Below are 13,045 nucleotides of genomic sequence, written 5' to 3'. Positions count from 1 at the left end.
ATTAAATTTCAGATTATCCGTATTTAATAAAAATCTTAATTTGTTGGCGCTGTCAATCAGCTGTGAAGAATTGCTATGAAACAAGATCTATTTCAAAACATTAACAGCGCATTTAGTGTCAAAACAATATTTTTTTACAGTCAGAGGAACTTTCTTTAAAAAAACTTTATAAACCCCCGTTTTACTGAATTTCAGATTTAAACCAATTTCTTTGTGGGATAGGTTTCCAAATATATGAAGTATCTCCCCCCCCCTCACAATCTTCCACATAGTAGAATGAAGGGGGGTGGGGCAGGGGTTGAAAAAATAATTGAACAATTATGAAAAAAACCTATTTTACAATATTTTATTTACGTTTAAAATATACGATTTCTTTAGCACTTGGGGAGGTTCGTGGCCGCTAAAAATTTAAAAAATTCTCATTTAATAAACGTATATATTTCAAAAACCTAAAATTTTTTTTTTTTAGCTCACCTGTATTTAAAAGTGTAGCTTTTTGCTTTTATTTCTTACTATGCGAAACGACCCTGTTTACTATAAATACAAAGTAAGAATATTGACTATATGAACTAAGATTAGTATTCAAGACATGATAATATGTACTAATGTCTGCAATAATGAATATAAAAGGTATATTATATGCTGACTTGCGCTCTACTCAGCTTTCAAATTTACCGACACACTTGTTAAATATCTAGCATTAGATTGCTTGGCGGTCACATGGGGACGGGGAGCCAGGGCCGGGGTTGTTAAAGAGATTTTTTCTTATCCCCAAACTTTTTCTAAAACTTCGCTGAACTCGACTTAAATTTTAAGGCGGGTTCAACGAAGTTTTTATCTTAATGTCTATATTGTATTTTTATTTTTAATAATAATTTTTTTTAGTAATGTACTACTGCACTGTACGTGTACATTGTACAGTGTACACTGCAGTACAGCATGATTTAGACGCAATAAATAATTGTGTCCTCAAAACAAAAATTGATTTATAAAACCATTATTACCCCCCCACCCCCCGGTCCTTTATATAGTCCCTTCAACTAAATGAATACGCTTGGAAAGCTGTTTGGTGTGAGTGTTGAACGGTTGTGGAATGCGTAAATGTACTGGTCAAACAAAGCGTCAAACAAAGCTTGAATCCTGTATTTAAAACCATCACAGGGATAAATAACTTCTCAAAATCCCTCTAGCCCCACCACCCCCCGAAATTGGTATCCAATGAAATAAAATAAGTCATCACCGGGAGGGGAGGCTAGAAATTATATGTTGGTGACTGTAGTACATACTCTATACAAGATTTAGAGATACCATTCATGCACCATATTTTAAAGAGATACCATTCATGCACCATATTTTAAAGAGATACCATTCATGCACCATATTTTAAATGGATATTGTACTAAAAAATGCTATAAATAAAGCAATATAAAATTTGTGTCTATGGATTTTGAAGAAAAGTATGAAAATTAAAAAAATACATATTTTAAAAAGACATAATTTTAATTACGCAATAAAATCTTAAAAATAAGTTTTGAAATCTAGATATATTTATTTCCATGAAAGGCAAACTTAAGATCCAACAAACACAAATTGTTTTTAAAGTTGAAAAGAGAGTCAAACTCCTCAAAAACGTGGTATTATTGCTAATAATAGAGTAATTAATGATTATACAAGCAATTTATAATCCTGGCATCCAACCCAACACTACATGATTTATTTGGAACCCTAAACAGGTTTCTGCCATCTTTTTGCAGGAGTCCAAATTTGGAATTTGCTTTTTCTAACAGTTGTAAAAGGTGGGACACACTTGCAGCTTGCATATCGCTACAAAATGCGCAACATGAAACATTTTTTCTGCAAGCATAATTGCCAGCTGATTTTGACCAGGCAACAGTATTAAATCCGTAAATTGTACTGAATTAGCGTTGGAAATACTACGTGCGAAAAGATTGTGCAATCTAAGATTTTGCGAATTCCAGATGGGAATTAGTTTATTTGCAATGTTTGTAGTTTCTTATTGAAAAACGATGTTGGGGGTAGAATATTAAATAGTAGTGGGGGCGGCGAGAGTAACACTGAAAAGTACACGCAATTATTTTGGCAAAAAAACTAATAATTTTCATTTCAAACTTTAACACACATTAAAGTATAAAATGATTGGTTTAAAATCTGAAAAGTTGGATTTTTTTCTGCTGACATAGAATTTACATTACTCAATTCAAGTTTTAGATTTCGACAGTTTGAAATATTACATTCAATATGTACATTCCAAAGCGTTGAGTATTGATTAATGTAAATGTATATACAAACAAGTATACCTGGCCTTATTCATAGCTTAGCATGTCAACTCATTATCAGCTTATTATGTTTAAATTGTTTAAATTGAAGAATAGTATGAAAATGAAAATTGCATGAACAGAGAACTGCATCTCTGTGCAATATGCGTAACATTATGGAGAAAGAAAAGCAGAAATATGTGTCAACATGTATTTAATTTTCCCTTGTCTACAAGGGATTAGAATGTGTAGATCTACAAGAGAGGAACAGAATATGGATGTATGATCAGCGAAGATACAACTGCCAGAGAAAAAAACTCAATAATCTTTTTAAAATTTTGAAAAAAAAATTCATTTATAAGAAAATAAATGTTAAAAAATGTTTAACATACATAAACCTAGCCTTATTCATGTCGGTTCAGTTTTGTATGTTAACCTATCTGTAGTTTATCATGTTTAACATACATAAACCTATAAGCATTAATCAAGTCTGTTCAGTTTTGTATGTTAACCTATCTGTAGTTTATCATGTTTAACATACATAAACCTAGCCTTATTCATGTCTGTTCAGTTTTGTATGTTAACCTATCTGTAGTTTATCATGTTTAACATACATAAACCTAGCATTATTCATGTCGGTTCAGTTTTTTATGTCAACCTATCTGCAGTCTATCATGTTACATATCAAAACTGTGGCAGTTTTGTCGGTTAGGACCTGATACTATTGTTCAAACATTTTAAACCTCTAACCGTCAGAACCCTTAACACAAAATATTTAAACTACCATCCTGTGTATTCAAATTTTTACCAACACTTATGCAGAATTCATACAAAAAATAGTTTAGATATTAAATCAAAATGGTGTCCTAAAGGGACTAAATGCGTTTTTTCATAGACCCTACATTTATTAAGAAGAAAGTCTGATTAACAACGTGGGCCTTTAAATTGATTAAGTTCAATCGCAGGTTTAAGCATGGTTTCTATCTTAAAATTGATAAATTTCAAATGCAGTTTTTAAAAAAAGCTCATTTATGCACCAGGAGAAAAAGAAGAAAACTGTCAGAATTATCTTCTTTTCCAGATTAAAACGACAATATCCTTTTTCATGAGAGAAGGTTTAAAGGTATAATTTTGAATCGAAAATTTCAATGAAAATTGAGGCCCACTCACCATCTCATGTCCTTTACAGAGTCCATATATGAGGGAAACCACTGTTTAGTGTGTGTTTTACCAACTTTAATGTTAAAAACAAAATTGAAATTTTGTAAATACACCTTAGCTTTAAAATTTGAATACATTAGATCTAAAAAATGTCCAAGAGAAATCATAAATCTTAAAAAATTTTAAACCCGTAAACCCCTAAATTGTATTAGTAAAGAAAAGTTTCACTCGACTAAGCTGTCCAAAAACTGCTACTGCTTCTGCTACTGATAAATGTACTCGGGTTAAACCATAAAATTTAAAACTCAATGGACCTCATTCATCCAGTGCCCCAGGCTCCTAGAAAACCCCACAATGTAAAATCAGCTGCTCAAAATGGTTTCAAACTGAACAATGAACTTGGTTCAATCAAATAAAAATATAACAATAAATGTTGAACAAAGAAATAAAAACTGGTTTTAAAACACTCATCTTTCAGAATCTATATTTAATCAAAGTGTTCGTTAATTAATACGTTAAGTATCTCGTTAATTTATACGTAAAGTAGCTCGTTAAATGAAGAAATTAACCAGGTTAACAACACGTGTTTGTGCTCTTAACTAACAGTTTCTGCATGTAGTTGCGCTAATTAGTTGTGTAACAAACTTGCATAACATGGACATGTAATGTCGAGGGGGGGGGAGACTTCTTTGTTAAAGCTAAAAAAATTTCATAAGTAATATTTAAATGAATAAGTAATATTTAATTTAAAACATTATCTATATCATGTAAAATAGTAATTTCTGTTTGTTTGTAAATCCGATCATAACTCAGGAACCCGATTTGTCAAAAATTTTAATCGGGGAATTAGGGAGAACCACGGAAATGTTCTTAGCTTGGTTTTGATACTTTAAATTGAGTGGGTCGATTTTTAAAGGGAAAAATAGCTAAAATCGTAATTTAGGACCAAGCGCGGGTAAACGGGGAAGAAACTAGCATAGGCAACGCTGGGTTTCCAAGCTAGTCTGAATCATATGTTTCAGAAAAAAACTTTGTTGATTAAAATCGAGGTTTTATATTTGAGCTGAACCCTTTTATCTTTCAATAAAACCCAAACGATGGACCGTGGCGTACTACACCCTAGGCTAGCCTGTGGCGTTTTAATAATTTTTAAGTGGGTTTTTATTGAAGCTTATAAACTGATCGTAGTTAAGATAGATCATGTCCAAACCATATACTAGTAATTGAAATGTTGATGCCAAATGATAAGCTTGGCGAAACAAATACTGCAAAAACTCAGGGGCATTTCAGTAAATTGATATATAATTTTTGAATAAGCCATTTTCGTCTTAGTATTTTTACAATACTTTTTAAAACATTTTTAATTTTCTGATTTTTAATTATACAAATGTTTATTCGTTTTTACATTAATAGCAAAATTGTCTTAGTAAAAGTATTTTGTCTTAATTAAACATTAGAATTAGAAAATAACAATGGCGACTGAAAAGAAAAAGGATATGTTTACTTTGCGCATTTTAAAGATTCCGGATCTAAAGTAATTTGACGCATTTCTCCTCGGTTTCTGGCGTACATTTACGCAAATGAAGATGAATACGGTGATCTATTAGAAAACTGAACACGAGAAAAATGGCCTATTTCAGGCAGTGTGAAGTGTTTACGCCGGATATAGACAAACAGATCAACATGAAACATTTAGATTCAGATATTTTACTTTAAACGGAGAAAGTAAGACAAAAGGGGAGAGATGGGGGGGGGGGGGGGGGTTGACAAATATCTAGATTTTAAACTTTCTAAATTCTACAAAATCCCACCCAGAAAAAAATCAAGTTTTTCTACCTTTATATCTAACTTCGATCACATTTGTGTTGTTCTGTGGTTTAGAAATTTTGATTTGAGGGGAAGGATTTGAACAAGAGATTGTGACACTGTCTCGGATGCGTCCGTCCTCTAATGCGTCCTCCTCTTCTTCCTCCTCCAGGAACGAGGACTCGGTGGGACCACTCACTTTAGAGGACCCGGTGCTCGTATTGGACCTAAAGAAAATGTTAATATATTGTAATAAATTATATTTACAGTGCAATAACCGATTCACAACGGTACCCACTCTCTCTTTAAAGGGAGTGTTCGCTAAAAATAAAAGGGGGTATAGACTTACGGCGAAAAATAAGCGCTTTTTATCGCTACTAATCCTACTTCCATCTGTTGCGTCTAAAAAGAGAAAATTGTTAAAAACGACACATACCGAAGAACGTTGCGTCCAAACAAATTCAGAAAGTTGCAACATTCAACTCTGACCGTAAAATAATCCATTTAATTCTACATTCTTTGGTATGAGTAGTTTTTAACCATTTTCTCCTTATAAGACGCAACAGTTATATAGTAGCGATCGTAAGCGCTTATTTTTCGCCGTAAGCCTAAACCCCCTTTCATCTTTCGCGAACACTCCCTTTAAAAATCGATATTTTTGTTTTTGTTGTTTCTGTTTAAACATTTTTGAAGATAGATGGGCATTAAAAAGGTACTTTTGTGAAAAACGCATTTTATTTGAAGTAATCTTTTGAAAAACAACTACAGTTTCTTTAAATTCAAGAAAGATAAGATTAAAATTAAAGTTTAATTTTAATCAATCTTATCTTATTTTCAAGTATTTTTGCACCAAAACTACACACAGGATAAATTATTAATAATTGCAGATTTGCATGATAAGAAAGATTACATCTTTGGCAGCAAAAACTGCTATTTTGTGAATTGTATGTTTTATAACTGGCCATTAATTTACTCCATAATGTCTTGTTGGGCTAATTTAGATTGTATGACCATATATTAAAAAAGTAAATTATTAATTACACAGAAACAGAAAAAAAAAATTTAAACAATTTTTGGTTATATTAATGACAAATATTTTTTTGTGGAAAAAATTCAAATTTTTGCAGGAAAAAAATTAATTCTTACCTATTAGTATTAAGGCTATTGTTTCCGCTGTCCACGTCCCCTTTCCCACGTAAAAACGCTTTTTCAAGGTCAAGGTCACTAGCCGGGCAGGTTAATGTGCTCAGGTCACCAGCTGGGCAGTTCAAAGAGGTCAACTCAGGAATATCAACGTCGGGTAATACTACAAATAGAAGATGGTTTTATATGCTGACGCCTTTCTTATTAAACCCTATATCAAAAATGAATCTTATATTGAAGTGACCCAACATGCAAAGATGACAATGCCCGATTTACTATAATAGTCTTAAAATATTTGTCTCATCCTGACTAAGCTTTCGGTGAGAAACATTTTGAAACTTATATAATAGTCAAAATCTTTGCCAATATTGATCAGATAAGGTTACAAGGGTACCGTTGTGAATCGAGCATTGCCATCTTTGCATGAAGGGTCATTTAATAGTTTCCTATACAAGGATGAGAATCAAGAGACCAATACAAATTCAAAATTCAAGAATTAGACCTTGAGAGAGTATTCAATAAGTTTACTACATCTATGAACCCTCCGGGGACCAATAAATCTTTAAATATTTCTAAAAATTTTGCATGCAACAGTAATTCTATTCTTCTCAAATCTATTCTATTCTCTACGCAGTCCACCACGCTAAACACCAAGTATGCATAAATGCATACATAAATAGTGCAGTTTATATTTATAAATTTTCCATATTTTCCTTGTCAAATAAATAAAAGATGGTGTGTAGNGTCCACACATACTAGCAAGAAAGGAGTTTTTGAAACAAACTTTTGTTTTAAAATCTCTATATCTTTGCAGCCTGATGTTGTAGACCTTTCATATTTCAAACTATGAATTATGTTAGATTAAATAGTCTAAGTTTGAAATATCAAGTTGCAAAGATATAGGGATTAGAAAATTTTAGTTTGTGGGAAGAACTGAGTTCCTTTCGAGCAACTCTTCTTATTTTAGCGTACGTGTGATAACAAAAGAAAGAAGGAAAGATAGATAGATATTGATATACAAAAACCAGGAAATACTTTTATACATCGAAATCTTTCTTCATTCAGCAGCAATCTCATTAATAATAATAATTAGATTATCAAATATATCTTAGATGATTATCATGATACAAGACAAAACACAAGTTTGAGTAAGAACTAAGAACTAGTTGCTTGTTTTATATGTTTACAATATCCGAATTTAATGAATTTTAGCCGCGTCTAAAAAACCGGTTTCAATTGAGCGCCAGCTTAAATCTTGAAAAATTTAGTACAAATTTAAGTGGAACCACCAAAATTTGAGCCGCGGTTCAAATTCTTTGAATTCGGCCTCAAAATTCTTAAATATTAAATCAAAAAAGTAAAAAAAAAACTGTTAGCTTAGTGGAAAACTACACATTTCAAAAAGTTTTATTTTATTTTACCCTTATTTGCATTTAACAATTCAGCCAATTAGCCAATTAAAGTCAGCATTATCAAAATGTTACTTTAAATTGATAGATTGAACACAAAGGAAGTTTCTTGTTGTACATTCTAACTTAAATGATAATCAATTTGAGAGTCATTGGTAAATGTTTATTGATATTCTATCAAATAAGAAATAAAGAGCGGAAAGTGATAAGGCAAGCTACTTGATGAGAGTAAATCAGCATTCTCAAAATGTTCCTTAAAATGTTAACCAAGTTTTCGATATATCAAAGAAGGTTATAGGAATTGCAGTGATCTGACCGAATAAAAAGTAGGATTTATTTGAGAGTGTAACTTACATGATAATCTATTGATCCTGTTCCTGACTTTATCCTGCTCCTTCCTCCTCTCCTCCTCCTCCTCCTTCCTGTAGAGTTTACTCAGCTCATCCAGGGTTATCCTCTCCTTCTCCCCCGCCTAGACAACAGCAGTATAATTAATGATAATAATACCAATAATTTTAACAGTAATAATAATGAATTTTGTATATTATGGTTATTGGTTAATATAAATAGATATAAGTATAAGTAGTGAGTGTTGGTACTACTAAAGTACTGAAGTAGTGGAGTACTAGAGTACTGGAGTACTGGAGTACTAGAGTACTAGAGTACTAGAGTACTGGAGTACAGGAGTACTGGAGTACTAGAGTACTGGAGTACTGGAGTACTGGAGTATTGGAGTACTGGAGTACTGGAGTACTGGAGTACTGGGGTACTGGAGTACTGGAGTACTGAAGTATTGGAGTACTATAGTACTTACTGGAGTACTGGAGTACTGGAGAACTGTAGTACTGTATTACTGCAGTACTGTAGTACTGTAGTACTGTAGTACTGTAGTACTGTAGTACTGTAGTACTGTAGTACTGTAGTACTGTAGTACTGTAGTACTGTAGTACTGTAGTACTGTAGTACTGTAGTACTGTAGTACTAGAGTACTGTAGTACTGTAGTACTGTAGTACTGTAGTACTGTAGTACTGTAGTACTGTAGTACTGTAGTACTGTAGTACTAGAGTACTGAGTACTAGAGTACTAGAGTACTAGAGTACTAGCGTACTAGCGTACTAGAGTACTAGAGTACTAGAGTACTAGAGTACTAGAGTACTGGAGTACTGGAGTACTAGAGTACTGGAGTACTAGAGTACTGGAGTACTAGAGTACTTGAGTAATAGAGTATTGGAGTACTGAAGTACTGGAGTAGACAGGTTTAGGACGGATGAGTGCAGGATAAAAGAAAGATGAGATGGAAAACAGAAAGGGATAAAATAGAAGTAAGTTCTTTAAAGGGACTCTACGCGTAATTTCAAGTGATACTTCATGCAAGAATAAAAATACCCGATATACAACCACCATTAATCTGAACCAAAATGTGTTTATTTCTGATAATTTCTCCGTGGTCTCTTATGAGCAAGAAATGCGCACATCACTTTTGCAAACAACTAAAGTGCTAAAAAGAAAGAATATTGTGTCTAAAAGTCAACTATGTAATATCATGAGAAAATAAAATAATAAAATAAATAAAAATGTAAAAAATATACAAGTAAACTGTAATAAATCAGAAAATGAACAAAATACATTAAAATGTCAATAAATAAGAAATATTATAATTTGATATTTTAGAATTTTTAATTTTGATATTTATGCTAATTAATAAGAAACATATTTAAGTTAAAATTCTAAATAATAATTATCTGATCTAGCAATCCACATTTAAAATAAAATAAAAAAATCTTTAAAAAATCTCCACCTTGTGAACATCCGGTGTGGAGTCGGATCTTCCAAATTTGCTCCGCCTATGTTCCGCCCAGGATTCCATACCGGCGGAATCCGTTGCTTGCTTCCGGTCCAAGAAGATGGCGGAGGCTCGGTTACATTTCCTGAAATTTATGTTTAATAATAAAAGGTTTAAATGACACCAATCTTATCTATGATAGAAGTCGGATTATATTTATATTAAACTTTAACCATAATACTCTGTCTTCTCTTTTCCCAAAAATACCCTTGGTAAGATGCCTGAGGAGTAGATATAAAATCCCTGCTTTTAGCCTAAAGTTAGGACCATGTGTTGGTTAGAGAAGTCATCAAGAATTTGAACAGCCTCCGACCAATACTTTTAAATACCAAACAACACTCNTAATGATAATGATGAAAATGATGATGATGATGATGATGATGATAATGATGATAATGATGATGATGAAAATAATGATGATAATAATTATTACCTGAGGAAGACCTTGGCCTCCCTAACGAGGTTAATGCTGATGGTGAGGTAACCTCGTTTATCCAGAAGTTCAACACTTTCTATCTCACTCAGCTTGATCTAATCAATCAATCAATCCATTAATCAGCTAATTATCTTTTTAATAATTCAATCAGCTCATCATCTTAACAATCAATTTACTAGTTAATCAGTCAATTAATAAATCGATCAGTTAATCAGTAGATTAGCCAATCAATCAATTGGTCAATTAGTTAATCAGTGAATCAATCAATCGATGAGATATGTATTGAATTAATTAACCAGTGAATATCAGATAAAATCTATTTCATGTTCCAAATCTCGAAATTACAGAATACAAATATATTGGATCAATTTATCCAATGTAAAAAGGAAGAACTGCAATAAGTACTTCATGAATAATACAAAAACAAAAAACCAGAATTTTGAAATGCATTCGTTGCAGGTAATCCAATAATTTGTAGGAAGTGTGGTGTGCTAAAAAGTATTGTTCTGTCGGGAATATTTAACCTGACTCATGAAAACACAACACCAATTTTCCCACCCTCCCCCCTTACTCCCAACAACAACAACAATCATGTGTTTTGAGTTCAGACAATTTTTAACATAACATTTGTTCAAATCAAGATTAGTATGCACTTAGAAACCCACTTCTTCCCCTGTTAATCTTAAAAATCTTTGATATTTGTCATTTTCACGAGAATTGGTCAAATATTGTAATATTTTTTTTTTTTATAAGAATACAATAAAACTAAATTTGACCTTACGGGCACTATTTAACACCCCCAGCGAACCTTATTTTTAAGGTTGTTTATTTGAATCCAACCCCCCACCCCTCTATACCCGTTCAGAAGCTCAGAGTGGCTGATAGAGCGCAGATTAAAATTCTTTAAATCAAAACAATTTTCAAAATCTTAAGTGCAGAGGGAGGAGGGGAGGCACTGTTAGAATAGAGATCATTGATTACTGATTAGTGGTAATATTCAAAGATAAAGATGATAAATTATTCAAATAATAGCAACACCAAGCATCCAAAACAATAAGTTATTTGTAAAAAACTGAATTTTAGAAATTTGGATCTAACTCAAAACTAATGTTTAATTTACACTTTCATACATCCTTGGCTTAAAAACAAAGCTACAAAAATCTACCATCTTTGCTTAAACAAAGGCTTGAAATTAATTTTATAAATAATCGTGTTTATGTTTACAATTCTACTCAGGTCCCAGGGTTTCTGTTTACAATTCTACCCAGGTCAAAGGGTTTCTGTTTACAATTCTACCCAGGTTCAAGGGTTTCTGTTTACAATTCTACCCAGGTCCAAGGGTATCAATTAAAAGATAATGAAATTCTAAACTAAATACCTTGAAAATGAATCCGCCCATCTCAGAGATCTTAGAACTTTCCTTCTTAAAGCATTGAAGAAAGTCCTAAGAAATTATTCGAGATTATATCTTTGACAAAAACATGTCAGTGGGAGAAAAACTTGAATACATAAAACCTTAGAAATTGTTTAGAATGAATAAGAAAAAGCATACAAGACATGTTTTTAAATAGAAGTTTAAAGACAATAATTATCTAGAAGAAACCTATAAAATGGTTAATTGTTAAGGAGTAATTTAAAATCGAGTGTTAATATTTTTAAGTTGAGCTACAGTGACACCCAGAAAACTATGGAATACGAAGACGACTTTAAAGAAATACTTTTGTTACAATGCAAATAATTTTACCAGTAAGTTATTAAGTAATTTATCAAGTGTTCATTGGATGATTTAAAGTCATAAATTTAGTAAACCGTCTTTCTATTCCAGAGTTTTTTTGCACTGTAAAGCTCATAAAATCACTTGCCAGACAATGCCAGTGGCTGTGGCCACATTGTAACAAAAAAAGTAAATATCGGAATCATATAATATTTTTTGAAGAATTATTTGAAACAATACCTTTGTCAGAATGAAATATCTCTCCTTCCATCTTGAAAAAATCTTATCTCTCTGCTGCCATAATAGACCTCTTTTCAGGGCCTTCAGGTCCCCTTCTTCAGGGGTCCCTTGGACCCCTTCAAGTCCATCGTAGTTGTCCCTAAACCCTCCCTCGTCATTCAGGGAACCGTTAACAGCCTAAACAAATATTAATGAATAAGTATGTCGTCTGCTTTTTCATATTTTACACAATATATTTTAAAATGTCATATTGTTCTAGCTGTGTTCAGACCCTGAACCCATATCAATGCCAATTCTCCATGTTTTAATATGAATACTCATTTACTTCCTTCCACAGCTTGGAATATTGGTTAAAAGCCATGACAAGCCTCGTTTTCAAGTTATCTATGTTAATAATCGAGGATATTTTAAAATCTTTGAAAAAATAAATTTTTATAATCAAATTTTAACATTTAGCACAGTTAAAGATGTTAAAGCATTGTATTCATATTTATAAAAAGTTTAAAGGTAAAATATTTTTTTTAGATATCTTCAAATGTCATTTTTGATATCTGTGAAGTTAAAGTTGAATCAATTTTAAGAAGTTGATTTATCTTTTTTATATATTTGTTCGTTAACTTGATAGATCGATTGTATGGTTGAAGTTTGGTCTATATTTAGAGAATAACATTAGTGATGCTCTAGCAACATCATGATTAGGTTAAATCTGACGCTTTCAGCGATTAATGCCAGGTTTTAAACTGTCTGTTAATGTATAGGTTTAGATTCAATTTAGGCAACTCACAGGCTTTAGGGGACACAGCAATCCTGGCCTTTAATGGACCATGCATTGTATTTGATTATTTCCTCTTTTTGCGGATTTTATGGAACATGCAAAAATATTGATATTTCTACAGTGTACAGTGAGCAGTAATTTCCCGGATTTAATGATTACAGAGATTACAGGTGAGATTTCTAGAGTTCAATAGATCAGTATTTAACATTACATGGTTCCGATCAGATGATGGGGGGGGGAG

General features: G+C 32.1%; 2 protein-coding genes across 2 annotated transcripts in view; both read right to left on the bottom strand.

Moving 5' to 3' along the window:
• Positions 1-9,746, bottom strand: part of LOC111704131 (uncharacterized) — an 11,706-nt gene extending 1,960 nt beyond the window's left edge. The window contains exons 1-4 of the mRNA XM_023476273.1: positions 9,595-9,746; positions 8,150-8,267; positions 6,390-6,549; positions 5,274-5,470 (exon numbers count right to left, since the gene is read on the bottom strand). Of these exons, the coding sequence (XP_023332041.1) occupies positions 5,274-5,470; positions 6,390-6,549; positions 8,150-8,267; positions 9,595-9,663 (544 nt within the window). The 5' untranslated portion in view covers positions 9,664-9,746. The remainder of the gene's footprint in view (positions 1-5,273; positions 5,471-6,389; positions 6,550-8,149; positions 8,268-9,594) is intronic.
• A 322-nt stretch (positions 9,747-10,068) lies between these two features.
• The window catches only part of LOC111704123 (uncharacterized), a 23,320-nt gene continuing 20,343 nt past the window's right edge, over positions 10,069-13,045 (bottom strand). The window contains exons 8-10 of the mRNA XM_023476258.1: positions 12,030-12,206; positions 11,454-11,519; positions 10,069-10,170 (exon numbers count right to left, since the gene is read on the bottom strand). Of these exons, the coding sequence (XP_023332026.1) occupies positions 10,069-10,170; positions 11,454-11,519; positions 12,030-12,206 (345 nt within the window). The remainder of the gene's footprint in view (positions 10,171-11,453; positions 11,520-12,029; positions 12,207-13,045) is intronic.

This window comes from Eurytemora carolleeae, unplaced genomic scaffold (assembly GCF_000591075.1).
Source record: "Eurytemora carolleeae unplaced genomic scaffold, Eaff_2.0 scaffold308, whole genome shotgun sequence".
NCBI lineage: Eukaryota > Metazoa > Arthropoda > Copepoda > Calanoida > Temoridae > Eurytemora > Eurytemora carolleeae.
Note: the sequence above shows the minus strand (reverse complement) of the source record. Positions and strands in the feature narration are given on the sequence as shown.